The sequence below is a fragment of the Bos javanicus genome, chromosome 25 (assembly GCF_032452875.1).
Source record: "Bos javanicus breed banteng chromosome 25, ARS-OSU_banteng_1.0, whole genome shotgun sequence".
NCBI lineage: Eukaryota > Metazoa > Chordata > Mammalia > Artiodactyla > Bovidae > Bos > Bos javanicus.
In genome coordinates this window covers 25,279,375-25,300,772 of record NC_083892.1, presented here as the reverse complement: position 1 = coordinate 25,300,772, position 21,398 = coordinate 25,279,375, and the positions used below count along the sequence as shown (strand labels likewise).

Genomic DNA, 21,398 nt, shown 5'->3' with positions numbered 1-21,398 from the left:
CTCCGCAGGGAAAGGCAGTGGCAGGTGAAAGTCACCTTCCAAGTGGTCATCAGCGGAGCCTCCGCTGGGGGACTCGGGGAGCCAGGGCCAAGCACGTGGTCCGAGTTATCCCCCCAACCATGACAGCAACTCTCCTTGGGCCTTGTGTGAGGGCTGCTGGAGTGGGGTGGGGTGGGGTGCATGAATCTCCTGGGGTGGATTGGAGGAAGTCTGCACAGGAGATGAGCAACAGGCTTCACTTGGGGGGATGGGCGCCCACAACATCAGCTTGTCTGATTGGAGATGAGGAGCGGGCCAGGAACCTAGGATATGCTCGGAAGTTTCGAGTCAGCTGTCAAGGGTCAGATGTCACCCACTGATGGAAACGGAGAGGATGAGTTTGAGGGGGATGCGATGATATGGCATCTGTGTAGAGTTTTAGGGGTGTGTAAGGTTGAGAACAGAGGCCGTTGAAGCTGGGGGACTGCTGAGATGGTCTAGGGTCATATAGGGTGGGGAGAGATGGAGAAGCCACGAGGTCCTAACACCCTGGGGCTCAAATAGAACCATGGAAGGGCTTCTCTGGTGGTCCAGTGGTTAAAACTCTGTGCTTCCTATGCATGGGGCGTAGGTTTGATCCTTGGCTGGGAGACACCCACGTGCTGTGTGGCCAATAAATAAATAAATGAATAAAATAAAATTACTGTAAAAAATTAGGTAGCTTTAAAAAAGAGAATGAGAAGCAGGGAAGCTGGTGGAGAAGGGGCTGCAGCTCCCAGAGGTTTTTCAAACCCCAGCTTCTCGGGGAAGAAAGGAAGTGTGGACCCCACAGTGCCTCTGCCAGGCCTGCCTTTCATCAGGTAGCCAAGCTAGTGGGTTGGCTGTCTTTCCTCCGGTACCAGTGGAGGCACTGGGGACTCAGAGTTCGAACAGTGAGGTAGAGAAAGACCCGGTCTGCTGTTGGAGCTGGGGGCAGGGGCAGCAGAGCATGGGCAGGATGTTGGCTGGAGGGCCCCGGTCACTGTCATTGTCCTGAAGTGGGCTGTGTGTGGCCACGTGAAAGTCATTGATTCACTCACATATTCAACAAACCTTTGCTAAAGATGCTTCTCTGGGCTGGGCGTTGCATGCAGGGCTCTGGAACATGGAGATGAAGAAGCTGAGTCTGGGCCCGGGAGCTCCCAAAGCGCTTCTGTAGTGTTGGCCAGAGCCACCATGGGGTCAGCGCAGCCACTGTGACAAGAGGCCAGATGCCTCATCCTGCTGAGTGAGGGAGGGGTGGAGAAGAGGAAAGAGAGGGGTACTTCGTCTCTGGGTGTTCCGGCTTGGTTGAATTCGACAGCTATAATGATGATACCTGGACTTAATGAGGAAAACAGCCAACCGGAAGAGCTCCGTCAGCCCCACCAGGTCTGATGGCAATATCTCACCCTTGTGGATGCTCTGAGGACTTTACGTTGATCTTCTCCCTCTCATCTAACCCCAAACATATGTGAGAGTTGGACCATAAAAAAAGCTGAGCGCTGAAGAATTGATGCTTTTGAACTGTAGTGTTGGAGAAGACTCTTGACGGTCCCTTGGACTGCAAGGAGATCAAACCAGTCCATCCTAAAGGAAATCAGTCCTGAATATTCATTGGAAGGACTGATGCTGAAGCTGAAGCTCCAATACTTTGGCTACCTGATGTGAAGAACTGACTCACTGGAAAAGACCCTGATTCTGGGAACGCAGGAGGAGAAGGGCGTGACAGAGGGTGAGTTGGTTGGATGGCATCACCGACTCGATGGACGTGAGTTTGAGCAAGCTCCAGGAGTTGGTGATGAACAGGGAAGCCCGGCGTGCTGCAGTCCATGGGGTCGCAAACAGTCAGTCACAACTGAGCTACTGAACTGAACTGAACTGATAGACCCATTTTACAGACAGGGAAAGTGAGGCCCAGGCAGGTTACGGTTGTGCCAGGAAGTAGATGTGTGCCCAGCCTGTCTGGTTCCAGAGCCCATACCCCGAGTCATCAGGGATGGTCTGCCATACCCCATGCATACCCCAGGAAGCCTTTGGGGGTGCAGGGCCCAGCCACAATGGACTGGGTTCTCACATGGGTCATGGGCTAGAGAGCAGCCTGATACCACCATCCAGGGAAATGACACCATCTGCAGAATGTGGCCTCTTAGCTGCTGGTGGAGTTTGGGCCAAGAAAATGTTTTGGAAATGCCTGGATGCGTTTTGCAATATTTCTGTGCTGAGCAACTGTTCAGATCTGGTGGTGGCCTGACTCCCCAGCAGGAGGCACGGGGGAGAAGGAGTGCCAGGGAGCCCGCGTTATTAAACACTTACTGAGTGCAGGTTCTGCTGAGCACTTCATAGCCGCTGGCACAGCCCTGGGAAGGAGGGTAGTTGTTCTTATTGTATAGACAGCGAGACTGAGGCTCTGAGACATGGACTGACTTTGTCAAGATTTCTGGTGGGATCTCTGGGCAGGATGGCTCAGTTTGGCATGTAACTCTTTCCCTTTATCCTGGGAACCAGGCTGTTCCTGCTCTGGCCCCCAAACTCCTCACCTCATCTCTTCCCTCTCTCCCCTGCCTCATTTGGCTCCAACCACCATGGCCTTTCTCTTTCTTGAACAAGTAAAACTCATTCCCCACCCCCCACCCCAGGACCTTTGCACATGTCCTCCCCACCTGGAATGCTCTTTCTCTAAATCTTTGCTTGGCTGGCTCCGTCTCCTCTCTAATCTCAGCTGAAGGCCACTTGCTCAGAGAAGCTCCCCTAACCTGCGCCAGCTTCCCCTGTCAACCTCGTATCACTGTTTTCTTCACTGTGTCCATACCTCTTTGAAATTATATTTGCACACCTGGTTTTGGTTTTGTTGCCTTTCTCCGCTGGGTTCCTTGAGATTAGGCACCCTGTCTCTTCTTAATTAATAATTTATCAATTAATTAATATTACATATTAATTAATAATACAGTAATGTGTGTGTGCTCAGTCGCTTCGGCTGTGTCCGACTCATTGTGGACACACAATGGACTGTAGCCTGCCAGGCTCCTCTGTCCATGGTACCCTCCAGGCAAGAATACTGGAGTGGGTTGCCGTGCCCTTCTCCAGGGGATCTTCCCATCCCAGGGATCAAATCTACGTCTCTTGTGTCTCCTGCATTGCAGGCAGATTCTTTACCCACTGAGCCACCTGGGAAGCCCAATATATAATAATATAATAATTAATTTATCACTTCTTTTTGGCTGTGCTGGGTCTTTGTTGCTGCGCACAAGCTTTCTCTAGCTGTGGCGAGCAGGGGCTACTCTCTAATTGCATTGTGCAGGCTTCTCTGCGATGGCTTCTCTTGTCGAAGAGCACAAACTAGGCGCGCGGGCTTCGGTATTTGCAGCTCGAGGGCTCGAGAGCACAGGCTCAGAAGTTGTGGCTTTATTTGCCCCGAGGCATGTGGGATTTTCCCAGACCAGGGATTGAAACCCATGTCCTTTGCATTGGCAGGTAGATTCGTAATCACTGGACCACCAGGGAAATCCTAGGCGCCTTATCTTCTGTTTTGTTCACACCTGTATCCTGAGAGCCTAGAACAGTGCATGGCACACAGTAGGTGCTCAATTACTGCTTTAAACTTCTCATTTTCTCACACTGTATCCCCCTTGAGAACTCACTTTTATATAAACAGTTACATGAGCTTTTGCTTTTCTTAACTGTTCTAAAAGTTGCTATTTTTTTTCTGGGGCTACTGTGATATAGATTCTGCCACTTATTTTTATTTTTTTTTCTGAGCAAAGCGTTTGGTTTTGAAACCTACCTTTGGGGCTCTGCAGTGCCACCAGCTAGCTCAGGAGCTCCTCAGATGTGACATTTCATGGAGGCGATGCTGCCATATGGTCCAGGTGTTTGAGTCTTCCTTTTAGGGGCAACTGGGGTTTGCAGCTGATTGCAGCTGTCAAGTTCAATGCCCAAGACAAGCTTCTGACTTTGCCAGGTGTGTCTGTGAGGCTAGGCTAGCTGAGAGGCTGTCACTCGCCGGGTACAGAGGTGGCTTCTGAGAGCTCTGTCTAGACGTGTCTCTGCCGCTGCTGCCCTCAGAATAGCAGAGGGAATTTCAAGGAAGACTTTTCTGGGCTCGGAGCAACTTGGCATTTTTATTAGACCAAAATCAGATCCAATATAGTACTGCCTGAGTTGGCTTCCTTTATTAAAATGGAACCAGACAATATTTCTGAAATAAATATCAATGCCAGCTTGCTGGGCACACAGCTTGCAGATTTCTGAGACCCTGGCACTGAGGTAGAGAGAGCCAAGCCAGCGTCAGTATCAGAATTCCCTGGAAGACTCCTTGAAACACGGATTTCCCAGTCTCACCCCAGAGTTTCCAGCTTCTTGGAACACAGATTCCCAGGCCCCGCTGGAGTTTCTGGCTGAGGAGGGTGGAGCCTGGGATCCTGCATTTCCAGGGCTGCTGCTTCTGCTGCTCCATGGACCAGACTCTGAGCAACACCTGGCCCCAGGCTCCTGCCAGGAGGGAGTCTTCATTTTGTCACCTGCTCTGCTTCCCTGGTGGCTCAGATGGTAAAGAATCTCTGCAATGCAGGAGACCCATGTTCGATCCCTGGGTTGGGAAGATTCCCTGGAGAAGGGAATGGCACCCCACTCCAGTACTCTTGCCTGGAAAATCCCATGGACAGAGGAGCCTGGTGGGCTGCAGTCCATGGGGTCACTAAGAGTTGGACACAACTGAGCGACTTCACTTTCACTTTTCACTTTCATGCATTGGAGAAGGAAATGGCAACCCACTCTAGTGTTCTTGCCTGGAGAATCCCAGGGACGGGGGAGCCTGGTGGGCTGCCATTTCTGGGGTTGCACAGAGTTGGACACGACTGAAGCGACTTAGCAGCAGCAGCAGATTTCCCTGGTAGCTCAGATGGTAAAGAATCTCTGCAATGCAGGAGACCCATGTTTGATCCCTGGGTTGGGAAGATTCCCTGGAGAAGGGAATGGCAGCCCACTCCAGTATTCTTGCCTGGAGAATCCCATGGACAGAGGAGCCTGGCGGGCTACAGTCCACAGCATTGCAGAGTCAGACATGACCAAAAGGACTATCACTCACTCACTGGGCTATTCAGCAGCTTCTGGGTGGAAATCGCTGCTTCTGGAGTCATGACTCTTCCCATCCATCCCCCAAAGACACAACCTGAATCATATCTTCTTCACCCCCTCCCAGCCCAAACCCTCCCATGAGAGCATCCTTGGTGGGGTAGGTATGAGGTCTGTGCCGACTCCTCCCGGACATTCCCCAAGAAGCCTTCTCCCACCATCCCACCCCTGCTTCAGCTTTCTTTCAGTCACTCAGCACTCTCAGAATCCTTCTCTGCTAACTCTCTCCCCACTGGAATGGAAATGTCAGGAGGACGGGGACCTTGTCACCACATTCGTGCCTGGAACAGGGTTGCTCCTCAGGACCTTTCCAGTGAATGGTCCAGCTCACTTCATCCTCATATAAGTTCCTTGGATTTCGAGCAACAACGTTATTTTTCTTGGCTCACAAGTCTGGGTGACTCCAAGCTCAAGCTGGGTCATTGTTCTTCTTTATGTCCCTTTTTGCCCCCCTTAGTTCGGGGCAGGCCAGGAATCTGCATCAGGTAAGTCTGATGACGCAGAAGAAACCCCAGGTACAGGAGGAACCCTGTACTCCCTGGGGGGCTGCCGGGTTGCTTACACCTGGCACCCAGCATCTTTGCAATTGCAGCCCTCTGCTCCTTACCCCTCCAGCCCTGTGTGCCGGGCTTTCCAGCCTTACAAACCATCTTGCCTTCCTCCAGCCACCATCACTATGTTTTTCATACCTCCAAAAAGCCTCATTTACCTGCCAAGGACCTATTTCACACTCTGTTCCTTCTGCCTGAAGTGACCTCCTCCCCGCCTCCGTTTGGCAAAAAAAAAAAAAAAAACTACCGGTGGAATTTTTGAGCTTCACGGGGCTTTCCAAGTCTAGCTCAGATGTCCAGGAGTAGCTAGCAATCAACCCCCTCTCCAGTCCCAACAGAGGAGGTTGTGTTCACCTCTGCATTTCCCTGCCCTGACATTTGAATAGATGAGAGAGAGAGAGGTTTACAGTGTTTCCAAGCCCAGCCTTTAGAGTGAAGCTGCTTAGGTTCAAATTTCAGGGGTGAAACCTCAAGGATGTAACCTGTCTGGACCTGGGTTTCTTCATCTGTATGATGGGCATAGTGATGGCACCTAACTTCCATTTTTGAGGATTGCATGAGTCAATGAACGCAGGGCACAGTGAGAACTGGAGGAATGTTTTCTCCTGTCATCTCTCTCTCTCTTTTTAAATTTATTTCTGGCTGCACTGGGTCTTCGTTGCTTCACTCGGGTTTTTCTCTATTTGTGGTGAGCAGGAGCTGCTTTCTAGCTGCGGGGCACAGGCCTCTCATTGCAGTGGCTTCTCTTGTTACAAAGCACAGGCTCCAGAGCTCGGGCTCAGTAGCTGTGTTGCATGGGCTTAATTGCTCCTCGGCATGTGGGATCTTCCCAGACCAGGAATCAAACCTGTGTCCCCTGCACTGGCAGACGGATTCTTATCCACTGCACCACCAGGGCAGTCCTGCTTTTGTCATCTCTTCCCCCTCACTAGGCTGTGAGCATTCAGAGGACAAGTCTGCATCTCACTCATGTCTCCAGACCCAGCACCCAGTGGGGAGGCTGACACAGAGTAGGTGCTCAGCAAACAAAGAAACGAAGCAATCAGTGGCTCTGGGGAAAGGTGGCAGGTCCCGTGGACTCAGCCTGATCCCAAGTGTGGAAAAGAGATGAAGAGAATGTAAAACGGTCAGTCCCCAGAAGCTAGACTTGAATGAAGAGAGGGATGGAATTCCATTTGATCTCCTAGGACAAGCCACCCCCAAAGCAGGCTGGAAAACTCAGCCTTCCCCCCAGCAGGAATCCCACACAAACCTGCTCTTCTTCCCTAGTCCTCCATCGTTTATTCTTTCAACAAATCTATGCTCTCAACACTGTGTGTGAAATTGTGCTGAGTGCTGGGGACACAGTGATGAATAAAAGCAGAGCTAGTCTGTGTCCTTGGGTTGTATACAGCCTAGAAAAGGAAAATGGAAGGGAACAAGTGACCAGATATTACCAAATATGAGAGTCTCAGAAGCACCCTCAAGGTAGAGATTGACAGAGCAGGGTTGACCTGGAGAGGCAGTCAGGTAGCCGTGGAAGAGGAGTGATGACGTCACTAGCTGGAAGGGTATCCAAAGCCAGACAGCTCAGTGCCAACCTTGATCCATCTCCATATCTCTCTCCCACATCCTATATCTGTCTGGAGGTAAGAGTTCCAGATTGGGCAGCCGGGAGAGTAGGCTCTGGATATGACCCATGAGTCCTGGGGAGAGTAAGTCAGCACCTTGGACAGTGGATGGTGCGGTCCATCTGGCTCTTCTGTATCAGGCGCGGCTCCTACGGGGTCAAGAATGCCAACACCAGACATCTCCCCACCCTCACTGATTGCTCTACCAGCTTCAGAGCACCTTGGACATGTCACTTCCCCTCTGATTGTCCCCATTTCCTTTTCTGCGCATTGGTGATGCCGTTCTTGGTCTCGACGGGCCCTTCCAACCCAGTGAATTTGTTTTGGAACAGTGATTGCAATTTCATACATTTCAACAGAGCTAAGAGCTGATCTCTTGGGATCTCAGTGCCTTGGGGAATTTCAAGATGGTGATTCTCCACTAAGGGATTGAGATGTTAGGACTGGAAGAGACCGAATGTTAAAAAAAAACTTCATGTTTAATATCTCGACTAAAAAGAGAAGATAAATCACAACTTCTGAGAACCTCCTATGGGTTGACTACTCTGCTATGCTGGGAGGTGCCAAGGGGATTTAAAACACAGTACTTGCAGCCAACCGTCTGGGTGAGGCCTTGGACAAATCTCTTCCCACCTATGGACCTTGGCCTGCTCATCTGTGAAGAAAGGTGGCTGAACCTCAACCTCCTCTACCCTGAGCATTTTGTTATTTTTACATCTCTCTGAGGTTGCATAATGGAGGGCTTCTAGCAGGGGGGCTTGCTGGGTCTGCTGATGCCTTTACAACTAACATCCATTTGCAGGCCCAGAGAGATGAAGCCACTTGTCAAAAGTCAAACAGCTTAAAAAAAAAAAAAAAGTCGCTCAGCTTGTTATTGGCAGAGCCTGGATTTGAACCTTTGATGATTGGACTCCAAGTACAGTTCACCCCCAACCCACAAGCCTGTACCCAAAGGAGGAGAGGCTGAGCGAAGAGCCTCTCAAATGTACAGAGAATATGTCCATTTGATCCGGGAAGATGGGGGGGTGCCTAGGCCTCCAGTGCAGGGATCACTCCATCCTCCTCCTGAGTGGTTTCTTCATTTATGAGCTCAGGGCTTGCTCTGGGCCCAGCCACCTGCTGGGGGCTGCAGGCTCCAGGATGGAGCAGACTCAGTCCCCGCCAGCACTGAGTCTCTCCAGGTTAGTGGCAGGGATCTTGACAACAGAAAGTGACAGTCACGGGAGAGAACGACGTGCAGCTTGGTGTACAGGTGCAGAGGTCCATGGAGTGCTTTGCAGAGGAGGGAGCATTTGGGTGAGGACCCGGGGGCTCAACAGCCAGAGGACAGCAGGGAAGAGCACATGGCCCAGGGACCAGAATGTGCAAAGCCATGGAACAGAGTCAGGGGACAAAGATGCAGGCCAGGGAGAAGTCAGAGGTCACAAGTGGCTCCTGCAGGCTGAGTCCAGCCTGGGAGATGCTGCTTGGCCCACCGGTGGTTTTAAATGCTTTAAAAGCCTTGTGTGCGTGCTAAGTCGCTTCAGTCGTGTTCGACTTTTTGCGACTCTATGGACTGCAGTCCACCAGGCTCCTCTGTCCATGGGATTCTCCAGGCAAGAACACTAGAGGGGGTTGCCATGCCCTCCTCCAGGGGATCTTCCCAATCCAGGGGGAAGAAACTGTAACTCCTGTTGCAGGCAAATTCTTTACCGCTGAACCACCAGGAAGCCCTTGAAAAGCCCTTTAAAATCACTTAGAAGCCAGGAGATTTGATTTCAAAATCCGGATTGTCAGTCTCTCTGAGCGTTTTGGAAGATCGGAGCCCACATTTCCTGGGGCAACAGTTGGCCAGAGCTAAGGAAAGGCTGCTTCTGACCGCTTCACCCTGTTATGTCATTGGTTTGGGCCCAGTGGACATGTTAAGGTGGGATTTCCTGATCTGTACCATAAGGATTTTTTTCCTCCCTGGCTGGTGATTGACCCCAATGTAAAGGGCCCCAGAGAAGGGAAGTGAGTGGGGAGTCGTGGTAGGCCAGTGGGGTACGTGGTGAGGACAGGGCTCCTCCCACTGTAAATGACTCTGGATCCCAAGCCTCTCCTGGGATCCAGGGAACAGGAAGCTTGATTTTTGTTTTGTCCTCGCTGTGTGGCTTGCAGCCCTGAGCAGTGAGGGTGCAGAGCTCTAACCATTGGACAGCCAGAGAATCCCCTGTATTTGATTTTTTTTTAAGATATGTATTTACTTTGGTCTGCATCAGGTCTTGGCCGCAGCATGTGAGATCTTCCGGTTGCGGCGCTCAGGTTTCTCTCCAGTTGTGGCTCGGGCTCCAGGCTGCATGAGCTCTGCCGTTCACTTGCTCAGTGGTGTCTGACTCTTTGCGACCCCATGGACTATAGCCCGCCAGGCTCTTCTGTCCATGGGATTCTCCAGGCAAGAATACTGGAGAGGGTTGTCATGCCCTCCTCCTGGGGATCTTCCCGACCCAGGGGTTGAACCCCAGTCTCCTGCTTGTGGCAGGCGGGCTTAGTTGTCCTGTGGCACCTGGGATCTCAGTTCCTCGGCCAAGGATCGAACCCACGTCCCCTGCGCTGGAAGGCAAATTCTTAAGACCAGCGAGGAAGTCCTAGGAAGCCTGATTTTTACTCAAAGAAGGATAAGGATCACGGCCCCTCCTTTCCCCTAAAAACACATGATCACTTTCCCTCTGTTCCATCAAACTCTCCAAGGTTCTGCTAGTTGGCTACAGTAAGAGCAACTACAATCATTTCTAAATACTCATTTAGAAAAACAATCAAACCTTTCTGTACACCAAATATTTGCTTTTCGATTAAAAAAAAAATCCCAACACCTATATCTTGGCAGCAAGCACTTTCAAAGAATGCAACTGTTTCAGCGACTGGGGCCAAAACAAATGTTTTTCCTAAGGCCAAACGATTCCAGAATGTTTGCCGAATGTTTGCCAAATGTTTTCCACCCCTTTTAAAAAATCTAGTAAAATTAGCAAAGCACCAACATTAAAGAATATTAAAAACAGAAGAAAAGCCAAAGGGGAAAAAAAATGACGTGTGCACACTCCCCAGCATTGGCACAATCTTCCTCATCTTTGCCTGTTCCCTTCCTGCCTTTGTTATGAGGAAGAATCTCCCAATAGTCAGAGCTGCTTTGGGCATGGAGAAAGAATAATGAGCTGCCCGCCCTTGGAGGTATGCAAGCAAGAATTCTTGGCTTCAGCAGGAATTTCCACCTCAAGGGGCTTGCTCTGAGGGATGTCTGACCCTAAAGGATGAGAAGTTATCTGAGCAGAACACATTAAAAAAAAAATGCTGAAGTTTGGAATCAAGAAGAAATTAATTCAACCCAGCAGCAGTGTAGCTGTGAATCCTAAGGCAGCTGCTTATGCTGGCTGAGCCTCAGTTTCCTCATCTGTAAAATGGGTTCAGGCTTTTCGGGACAACCTAGCATGGTGTGTGGACTCTAAGTGCTCCTTTGCAGCTAGTTTGCTTCCTCGCCCTTCACACCCATCCCACTCCCCATTCCAGGCAGTCTCTCCTCCCCACGTTCCTCTTTGTTCTCATCTTTCTGGCTCCAAGGAGTCACCATGGAAGGTTCTCCAGGAGTTGAGCCATCTCTCTCCTGGGCTAGTGGTCTCATAGTGACAAGGCTGGTGGAGCACCATTCAGGGTGGGTGCTCTTAAGAGAAGGAGACCCCTGAGGTCAGAGAGCGGATGTCTGGAGGGCTTCCTATAGGAGGAGAGATTTGAGCTGGGCTTTGAGGGTTCAGTTTGATAGTAGGTACAAGGACATTTGAAGCAGGTCCCAACTTGGAGATGGGAATGGCCTAGTGAGATAGGAAGACATGAAGGTGGTGCTTGGGTGAAGGCAGGGGAGCGAGCTTCCGAGAATCAAGAAAAACAGAAGAGTGAGCGTGCACGTTGGATCAGATGAGCCTCCCAGCCCCTCTGCTTGCCCAGGCGGAGCAGAGGCTGTGGTCATAGAGGCTGCCGCCTGCCTTGGCCCAGGGAGCAGCTCAGGGCTGGCTTTCGGATGTCCACATACTCGCTCGCTCAAGTAAGCATCAAGTAAGGGTCAAGTAAGGTCGCGGCTCTGGAGTCATCTACACGATTCTCCTTCTAACCCTCCCATAGCGCCTTGAGCATATTGGGAGCACGCAGTGGACCCCAGGGAAGCCAGATGGGGTTGAGGGGTGGTGGGAGACAGGGGAAGCCTTTGGGTGGGTGAAGGGTGGAAAGAGGGTGGGTGGATGGCTTGAGTGGGGTGGATGAAGTGAGGGCAGGTGCGTGTGCAGGGTTGGTGGTTGGGCAGTGGGCAATAGTTGGATGAGAATGTCTGTGAGTTAAGGGCTGGAGACTTGACGTGTGGGTGTGGATGTGTTGGTAGGTTGGGAAGCAGACAAGTAGGTGGGTGAGGTGAAAAGTGGCCGGGCGGGTGCATGGGTGGGTGTTTTGGGTGATGGGTAGATGTGTGTGTGGAGAGCAGGGCTGGTGGGAGTGTTCTGGGCTGCTGCGAGGATGGATGGGATGTTGGCGGGTGTGTGATGTGTTGACAGGTGGGAGATGCTTGACTGGGTTTTAAGGCTCGGGGAGTCATGGTGGGTATCGTGTGTGAGCGGAATGGTGGGTATATTGGTGGGTTGGTGAGTGGATGGCAGCGGGTGTTGGCAGGCGGATGTTTAGGTGTTGGTGGATGGGTGGGCAGAGAGTGGCTGATGGGGGCGTGGCAGAGACGGAGAGTTGGGTAAGTGGATGGTGAGATGCTGAATGGAACAGTGAGTGGGTGGAGAGTTGCGTGTGGGTGGACAAATGGGTGGATGGGGAGTGGGAGGGGGCGGTGGCACATGGGTGGAGGAAGGCAGCTGTCAGCACTGACCACCCTGTCCCCTTGGCAGGACACCAGCCACACATGGGAGATTCCTGGCCCCGGAGCTCTGCACACGAGGCAGCAGAGCTGAACCGCCAGTGCTGGGTCCTGGGGCACTGGGTGTGACCGTGAACAGCCTGGTTCCAGACCTCGGGCCATCATCAGCACCAGCCCCCTGCCGCAGGATCACTGGTCTGGCGCCTTTGGAACCTGGCCTGCGTGCTGTGAACTCAGCCAGCCTGCGTGGGAGACACGTGGGCTGCCCTGCCCACGGCTGCCTGGGTCTCAGCGTCCTGGAATTGGGGCCAGGGCGTCTGAGGGGCTGCACAGTATGACTTGGGGACAGCCACTCCTGACTCCTGCCTCCGTCACGTGCAGAACCCTGCTGGGTGCGGCTGGGATGCTGAGAAGGATACGGACCTTGGCCGCTAAAGGGCTGGGACCCACAAGCCAGCCAGGAAGTCTCGGAGGTCCCCTGTTGGGGACAGGGAATGAGTGGGGTTTCTTGAAAGAGGGGCTGTGGCCTTGGCCCCGCAGCGGGGGAGGGTCCCACTGCAGGCACAGAGCAGGGACTCAATAAATGCTTGTTGGATCTGTTTTCTTGCTGCGTGTGGAGGCCAGTTGCTCTCTGGGCTGTGGCTGCCCCTTTGTGGCCCCACCCTATCAGGTCTCTAAGGAGCCTGAAGATAAGACAGCCCTGAGTGTGCTGGTCAGGGTTAGATGCTGAAGTGTGGGTGGGTGGGAGGAAAGGGGGGTGGTCCTGTAGCTGAGACTGGGTCGGGGGGTGGGATCAGGATAGAGCCAGGCTGGCAGGCTCTCTTGGATTCCAGAGGGTGGGGAGGTGGGTGCCAGGCAGGCAGGACACTGGAGAGGGCCATAGATAGGCCCTCAAACCCAGGCCCTCAGCCACCCTGACCCCCATGGGGACCCTTTACCCTGTGTCTAGAGTCACATTTATATCAAACCTTAGGGCTTAGATGCCTGAAGAAACAGATTCCTATTATGAAGATGAGGGAACTTAGGGTCACAGAGATGAAGCATCTTGCCCAAGATCACAGAGCTAGCAAAAGCAGGGTTAAGGGTTTGAATTAGGACTCCTGACTCCAAGAGGCCTTGTCCCTTCCCAAAGGATTTCTAGAAATTTCCCTCAAGGAGAGAATGTTGTTCTTCATTCTTCTATAAACACATCATCCAACCAATCATTCATCGATCCATCCATCCATCCATCCATCCATCATCCACCCATCTATCCTTCCATCCATTCATCATACATCCATCCATCCATAACCCATCCCCACATCCATTCATCCATCCATCTATCCATTTGTCCATCCATTCATCCACCCATCTATCCATCCATCACCCATCCATTCATCCGTCCATCTATCCATTTGTCTGTCCATTCATCCTCCCATCTATCCATCCATCCATCCATAACCCATCCCCGCATCCATTCATTCATCCATCTATCCATTTGTCCGTCCATTCATCCACCCATCTATCCATCAATCTATTCATCATCCATCCATAACCGTCCATCTATCCATTTGTCCGTCCATTATCCACCCATCAGTGGTCATTCTTCCTTTTACCAGACATCCATCCATCCATCCTTTCACGTATCACCTGCCCTCATTATTCAGCCATCCATCTGTGTATCCATCTACTCAATGATACAATTCCTTGTGTTCCTACTGTGTGCCAAACACTGTGGCAGGCACTTGAGATAGGATGCTAATTCAGAGACAGTGTCTGTCCTCAAAGAGCTCACAGATGGGCAGGACACAAACTAGACAGGTGAAGACAGAACAGTGTGTGGAGTGCTCTGGGACCAGGCAGCCTGGGTGCCGATTCCAGCTCCTCTACTTGAGATCGGGGGCACGTTACCTGACCTCTCTGTGCCTCACCCCTGTGGGCATGTGGGGATTATCAGTACACATACTTCTTAAAGTTCTTCTGAGGGTTAAAGGAGCTAATATACGTGCCTTTAGAACAGAGCCTGGCACATAAACGCTCTGTCGGTCTTTGCTGTTTTCTCAATGAGAGGAAGTTGGCGGGGGTGGGAGTGTGTGTGCTGCAGAAGCCCATAGGCAGCACCTGCTTGTAGGAGGGAGTGGGGCTCGTGGGAGGCTCCTTTGGGAAAATGACATTTAAGCTGAGATATGACGTTGTCTAGATGTCAGGCAGGCAAGAGTGTAGAGGGAAAGAAAGTTGGGAACATCATAGGAACTTTGGGATAGTCTAGATGGCAGATATGTAGAGAGAAAGAAGGGCAGCGGATGAGAAATCAGGCCGCAGATGTTAGTGGAGCCGGAGGGACTGAAGCCTCTTTAGGAAGGATCCACGGGAGATGCTTTCAGGCAAAGCAGGGAGTGCCCAGCTGAGCATCCCAGGAAGGTCTCTGCAGCTCTGGGCAGAGAATAGACTTGGGGGGGATGGCCCCTGTCCTTGTCCTCACCACATGTGAAAGGAGGGGAAAGGGTGAACTGGTTCAGAGTGGAGTTCCTGGGACAGCACGGTGAGGGCAGATTCAGGAGGCAGGCAGGAGGGAAAATGAGCTGATGTGGGAGGGTGGGAGGGTGGGAGGGGAAAGTCAGCGATGACACTCAGGTTAGGGGCTGGGGGGGAGGTGGGGGCAGGTTCAGATGTCTTGAGTCTCAGGTGCCTGGGAGACACCCAGGTGGAGATGTGTGTTTATTCACCCATTCATTCATGCATTTGTTAATCAAGTCAGTGATTCATTCATCTAGTAACTATCGTGGACCTACTGTGTGGGGCAGGAGCTGGGTCTGGGAGAGAGACTGGGACTCAAATAAAAAGGCTTTGAATATCAGGGTGAGGAGGTCAGCTGGGCGAGAAGAAACCGCTGCAGCAGCTCCAGCTTCAGACTGGGCAGGGCCGTGTCCAATGGGAATCTGGCCCTGGGTACCTTGGAGCTCTTTATTCTCTTCTAGGATCCTTTTGAAGTTGCCAAGTGGATCACAGAGGTCTGGGAGATGATTTTTTGTTGAAACATGGGCAAAGTTTTTATCTATTTTAATAGTTGTGTTTATGTAAATTGTGTATTAGGAAAAAAATGTATAACGGGCACGCGAGTGCCGTGATTTCACAGACGTTATTGCTTAGGATGAAGCCAAAATAGGCATTTAAGTTAAAAGGCAAAAAAGTTGGCTTAAAGAAAAATATTAAATAAATAATCGTGCAAGTGGTATGTGATGATGGAATGCGGATGCCTCAAGCAAGGGCCATTCTTACCCTCTGCTCAGCCCAGAGAGGGATGGGGAGGACAGAGGAGGCTCACGGGACCACTCACTCAGGCTTCAAGTCCTTTTGGGTGCCTGCTGGGCAGGGGGAGAGAAGTAACTGCCATTCAGTCCCATGGAGGCTGCAGCAAGAAGGCTGCAGGTTAGACAAAAGGAAGCACTTCCAGGCAGGCCAGGTGAGCGATCCCAAGGGGTCCCTACTGGGAGTTACTGGGAGGGCTGTCTTCATGCCACACTGTCTGCCTGCACCTGGGAGCGAGGAGGACCACCTGGTTTGAAAGCAGGGGTCCTGGGTGAGCACACAGAGGCCTGGATGGGGAGGCAAAGCCCCCTCCTCCCACTCCTGCACAACTTTTCCTGCCCATCCCCTGCACCAAGCAGACCATCCCTCTCCACAGATAGAATGGCTGTTGGCCTTGGATGCTGACCTTGACCCCCATAGGCTGGCTTGACCCACAGCCCAGAGTAGCTCTTACACAGCCTGCTCTGCCCTGGACACCTGCTCCCAGCCTCCCTGTAGCCACACACCTGGGCTTGTGTGGACACACCCACCTCAACATTGTACAAACTTGAGTGAGCAATTGTTCGTGCACACGTGCTAACCCACCCACGTCTCTGTGTGCCCGCTGATGCTGAGCACACACTCCTGTGTGCACGAGCTGGTGCTGGATACACACCAGCCCTGGACCTGGGTCTGCACGTGCCCACCACCCTGAATGGGGCTCTGTCGTGTTTGCTCAGGTGTGTGTGTGTGTGTGCGCGCGTGCTAATTCACTTCAGTCGTGTCCGACTCTGCGACTCTATGGATTGTGGCCCACCAGGGTCCTCTGTTCATGGAATTCCCCAGGCAAGGATACTGAAGTGGGTTGCTAGGTCATCTTCCACGGTATCTTCCTGACCGTGGGATCAAACCCGCGTCTCATTGTCTCCTGTGTTGGCAGGCAGGTTACCACTAGGCCGCCTGGGAAGCCAGCCTGTGCTAGGTTCAGTCTCTCAGTAGCGTCCAACTCTTCACCCCCTTTCTCCTCAGGTGCCTCAGGGCCCTGGTCCTTCCCTTGCCTGGGGGCTAACTGGCAGGTCCAGGCCGCTGGAGGTCCCTGGGCCGACTGCCCTTTTGGGCTGGTGGCTGTGACGAGCCGTCTTCCCTGCAGCCTCCACCAAAGCCCACCCATCCAGCCACACACTCCCTCGGGTAATGGTAATGTCAACTTGATTCATGGCCATTCATCCGCCGGCAGCTGGGCCTGAGGGCGCAGTGTGCTGGGAAGCTCATCCCTGGGGGAAGCTGCTGCCACCAGGGTGCGGACCCCTCCTTGGGAGGAAGTGGGGACAGAGGAAAGCACCCAGGGCTGAGGAGTTAGTTAAAATCCCGAGGCTATTGCTGACCTGTGTGGGTCTTCATTCATCGAGAACTATTTGCCAAGGGGCTTCCGTGTGGCAGGCGCTGAGTGTGCACTGGAGCTGCCACGGCGAGTCAGAAAGGCACCGATTCCATCCTCGTGGAGGGAGTATTCCAGGGAGGAAACAGAGATGACTCCGATAATTCCAACAGCAAAAGTTTTCAGTTCAGATTGTGAGAAGTGCTGTGTAGGCGAACCACAGAAAGTCCGGATTTAAACTGCAGGGGTGAGGGTGGGCCCCTCAGAGGAAGGGCCGTGGCAGCAGGCTCTGAGGGATGAGGAAGGAGGCGGTGAGATGGTGTGGGCAGAAGTCAGAGCATGTGTAAAGGCCCTGGGGCTGACAGAATGCCGTGTGCCTGGGTGCAGCCCTGGGGCAGGACACGGTGCCTGGAGCCCCAGGTGGGGGCATGAGGGTTGCTGCTGAGTGTGCATCTGGGGTCAGCTGGTGTGGGGCCTCATGGTGACAGGAAGTTTGACCTTCACCCGAAGGCTGCAGAGAACCGCTGACAGGAGGGTGTTAAGAGGTGGACACACCGGCTTTTCATTTTGGGAAGTGCTTCTGGGTCTGGGAGATGGGGTGAAGGGCTGAGGCAAGGTGACCAGAGAGGGGCTGCTGTGGGTCCTGCTGGGAGGTGGGGAGGGAGTGAGGGGTAGGGAGCGCTGGGCCTGGACCAGCCTTTCTCTGAGCCTCCCTCCTGGGCTTCGATGCTATGCAGGCAGGGATGCTGCAGGCCACGCGGGGCCTTGGTGAAAACCAGGAAAGACTGTTCTCCAAGTGGATGACTTAGAAAAGCCCCTGTCCCCAAGCCAGGAGAGATGGAGCCCTGGAGCACACAGCCTGGGGGGCCTGGAGTCTTGCCCCCTCGCCTCTCACCCGGGGGCTGTGGGCGATGAGCACGTTACACCGCCCCACCGGAGGACAGCCCCGCCGTGGGACTGAAGACAACGACCATCAGTCATGAGGAAAAACCAATCTCTTCCACGTGGAGATTTATTGCGTAGACAGACAGGAAATCACAACGCGAGACCTCTGCCCCGTGCCCACGCGGCCCGGCCCACCATACCCTGGTAATTGCTTCTTGGGCCATAATTCATCTTGGACGGATGCTGTCTGAGCCTCGGCCTGTAGGGAGGCCGGAGGCTGGGGAATGGCCAGAGGCCTGGCAAGGGAGTGGGCAGCGGGCAGAGGCCAGGACTGGCCAGGACATGGGGGAGGGAGGGGGCCTGGGGCTCTGGGGGAGCAGTAAGGGGCCTTTGCTCGGGACGAGTTCCATGCCAGGAGGCCAAGATGGTGCGTCAGGGCACCAAGCCCCCTTCTACATACACTCCTGACCTTCCCTCCCCTGGAACTTCCAGGGTGGGTGGGTGGCTGTCAGGTGGAGGGGTGCACGCAGGGTGGGTTAGGGAGAGGAGGCAAGAGAGGGGCTCCACAGGTCAAGAGCTGGCATGGGAGGGGAGACAGCACTCATTCTCTAAGGCCGGCGCCCAGGCTGGGAGGAATCCAGGAAAATCAGGAGGGCCATGCTGCCCTTTTGAGCAGCCTCCCATCTCAGCCCCCAGGCCACTCTTGCTGTGAAAGCCTCAGTTTGTACACCTGTAAGATGAAGATTCATGAGGTTCTCATGGCAAGTACACTGGGGTGGTTTGCCATTCCCTCCTCCCATGTCGAAAAGCAGAGACATCACTCTGCCGACAAAGGTCTGTACAGTCAAGGCTATGGTCTTTCCAGTGGTCACGTATGGTTGTGAGAGCTGGACTGTAAAGAAGGCAGGGTGCTGAAGAATTGATGCCTTCACACTGTGGTGCTGAGAAGACTCTTGAGAGTCCCTTGGACAGCAAAGAGATCAAGCCAGTCAATCTTAAGGGAGATCAACCCTGAATATTCACTGGAAGGACTGATGCTGAAGCTGAAGCTCCAGTATTTTGGTTATCTGATGCAAACAGATGGCTCATTGGAAAAGTCCCTGATGCTGGGAAAGATTGAGGGCCAGAGAAGAAGGCGTCAGAGAATGAGATGGCTAGACAGCATCACTGATGCAATGAACAAGAACTTGGGCAAACTCTGGGAGATGGTGAGGAATAGGGAGGCCTGGCATGCTGCTATCCATGGGGTCACAAAGAGTCAGACACGACTGGGCGACTGAACAAGAAGAAGATGAGGGCCATTGTGGAACTCAGCCAGTGTGCCCTGCCTCCCAGGAGATGCTCCTAAGGATGCCCAGAGTGACTCTGAGGAGCAGGTGTAGCGGGCATCCTGAGGCCTGGGTAAGGAAGCCGAGGACGCACGGGCATAAGGTTGCTCACAGCTAGGAGGTAGTGGGGTCTGGACTTGAACCCTGGCCAGGCAGCCCCAGGTTGCTCTCCATCACCAACTCGCTGGGAAATGGGTACCTGCAGCATGAGGTCTCAGCGTCTAACCGTGATACGCAGCTTCAGTGACGAACCCATAGAGCATCCAGGTCAGGTGAGAGCTTAGTATGTACTGACTGACATTTATTTGGCTTCACTGGGTCTTAGTCACTGCATTCTGGATCTTTAGTTGCAAAGTGTGGGCTCTTAGGTGCGGCATGTGGGATCTAGTTCCTGACCAGGGATCGAACCCAGGCCCTCTGCATTGAAAGCACAGTCTTAGCCACTGGGCCACCAGGGAAGTCCCTGTACTGACAGTTACGACTTTGGTTGTTATTATTACAGAAGATGACTGCTAAAGCCTGCCCCTGTGTCAGGAGTGTGTGTGAGTGGAACAGCTTCCCAGAGGCTGGGAGCCGGGAAGTGGTGTCATGACTGCCATGTAGAGGTCCAGGGACATGCCTGACCGCCAGCCCCAAGCACCCAGGGACACACAGCCCGTTTGGCAGAGGCCCCCGTACCTCCCCCCGGCACCTGTCCTGGGCCTGTTCCCTGACTGGACACCAGAAGCTTGAGTCGTTGGGCCGCACGAGAGCCTCTGCGTGCGCAGGAGGGTGAGGCCCCATCACTGTCACCCCGTCCCCTCCTGCTCCTCCATGTAAATGACCTGCCTCTGTCTCCAGGTGTGAATTCGGATGCCTGTAGGGCTGTGAAGCGTGAAGCGATGCGGGGAGGGCAGCAGGCCGAGCGCGAGACGACAGGGGCGGGTGGCGAGTGTGGTGACTGGGGAGCCGCTGCCCGGGCTCAGGGCCAGCTCTGGCTTTTGGGACCATCTGGTAACATGGGACCAGAGCTGCCACAGCTTCCAGTTTTTTTAGAGAAGCAAGGAACTGGCAGACCAGTGCAGCCAGCCAATCCCGAGGAGGCTGAGGGTGAGGCTGAGTGATGGGGAAGGGGAGGTGCTCGGGCCTCAGGAAGGGACCATGCTGCTTCAGGCGGGGGTGGGCAGTGAGGTCTGGGGAGGGACTCAGGACATCTCAGCAAACAAGCCCAAGTGTGGGGGCAGCGGCCACTGGTCTGGCTACAGAAACGGCCTTGGCAGGCTCTGGGGGGCCCTCTGAGGTTGTGGTGCCAGTGCTGGAGCCAAAGAAACAGACAGACAGAAGCAGGTCCTTCCCTCTGTGGGTCAGAGAAGGCAGGTCCCCAGGGGACGGGGCCTGAGGGGAGGCTCCCCTGGGAGACTCTGCCTGCTCTTCCTTAACCCTCTTGTCAGCTGTGGCCAAGATTCATTCCCTGCAGCCATGCCTGGGTGCCAACCAGCCCCTGTGCCCCTGACAGCTGCAGCTCGGGGCTGATTTACAGCCCTGTAGATTACAGGGTGGGGGTGGGACCCAGGGAATGGGCAGGGAAGCGGGATGTGGAGGGAGAGGAAGGCCTCTGCTCCCCAGAAAGCCTGGGGGTGGAAACTGCAGCTTCAGTCCGCTGAGGTCACTCCACTGACCCCCTGGGCAAGAGGGGCGGGGCCAGGAAGAGTCTCCTCCCTCTCTTTACCTCCCTGGGAAGGTGAGGAGGACTGGGGTGAACCAGCCCTGGGCATTCATGGAGCCTTGCATCAGGGACTGCGGGCCTCCCTGCTGGCTCAGATGGTAAAGAATTTGCCTGCAATGCAGGAGACCCAGGTTCAATCCCTCGGTTGGGAAGATGCCCTGGAGAAGGGAGGGGAACCCACTCCAATTTTCTTGCCTGGAGAATCCCATGGACAGAGGAGCCTGGCGGGCTATACAGTCCATGGGGTTGAAAACAGTGGGACCCGACTGAGTGACTAATACTTTGACTTTCAGGTCAGGGACTGCAGGCTCCAGGGAGCCAGGAAGGAAGCGGGGGCCGATGTTCATGCTGAGCTAGGATGGGAGCTGTGGTGGAGGGTCAGCTACATAGGACCTGTAACTGGATTTACTTGGCTCACTCTATGTTTGTTAACTTAGAGCCAACATTTAAGAGTTAGATTTCACATTAAAAATAAATACAACACCTGGATTCCTGGCTTCTTTCAAACCCCCTGAAGACCTGGTGTGGCGGGACCCTGGGCTCTGAGCCGCAGAAGGTGCCTGGGCTGCTCTGTTGACCAGGTCCTGCAAGGCCAGCTTTGCCCCCTGGTGTTGCTTGCCTGGCCCTTGAACAATAGGGACCCAGGCCCAGCGCTCTGGCTGGTGGTTGGAAAGGCTTAGAAGCTG

General features: G+C 53.6%; 1 protein-coding gene across 2 annotated transcripts in view; it reads left to right on the top strand.

Moving 5' to 3' along the window:
• The window catches only part of GSG1L (GSG1 like), a 251,723-nt gene extending 238,974 nt beyond the window's left edge, over positions 1 to 12,749 (top strand). For both annotated transcript variants that reach the window (XM_061401496.1, XM_061401495.1), the window contains one exon: positions 12,181 to 12,749. In XM_061401496.1, the coding sequence (XP_061257480.1) occupies positions 12,181 to 12,278 (98 nt within the window). In that variant the 3' untranslated portion in view covers positions 12,279 to 12,749. The remainder of the gene's footprint in view (positions 1 to 12,180) is intronic.
• The last annotated feature ends 8,649 nt before the right edge of the window (positions 12,750 to 21,398 follow it).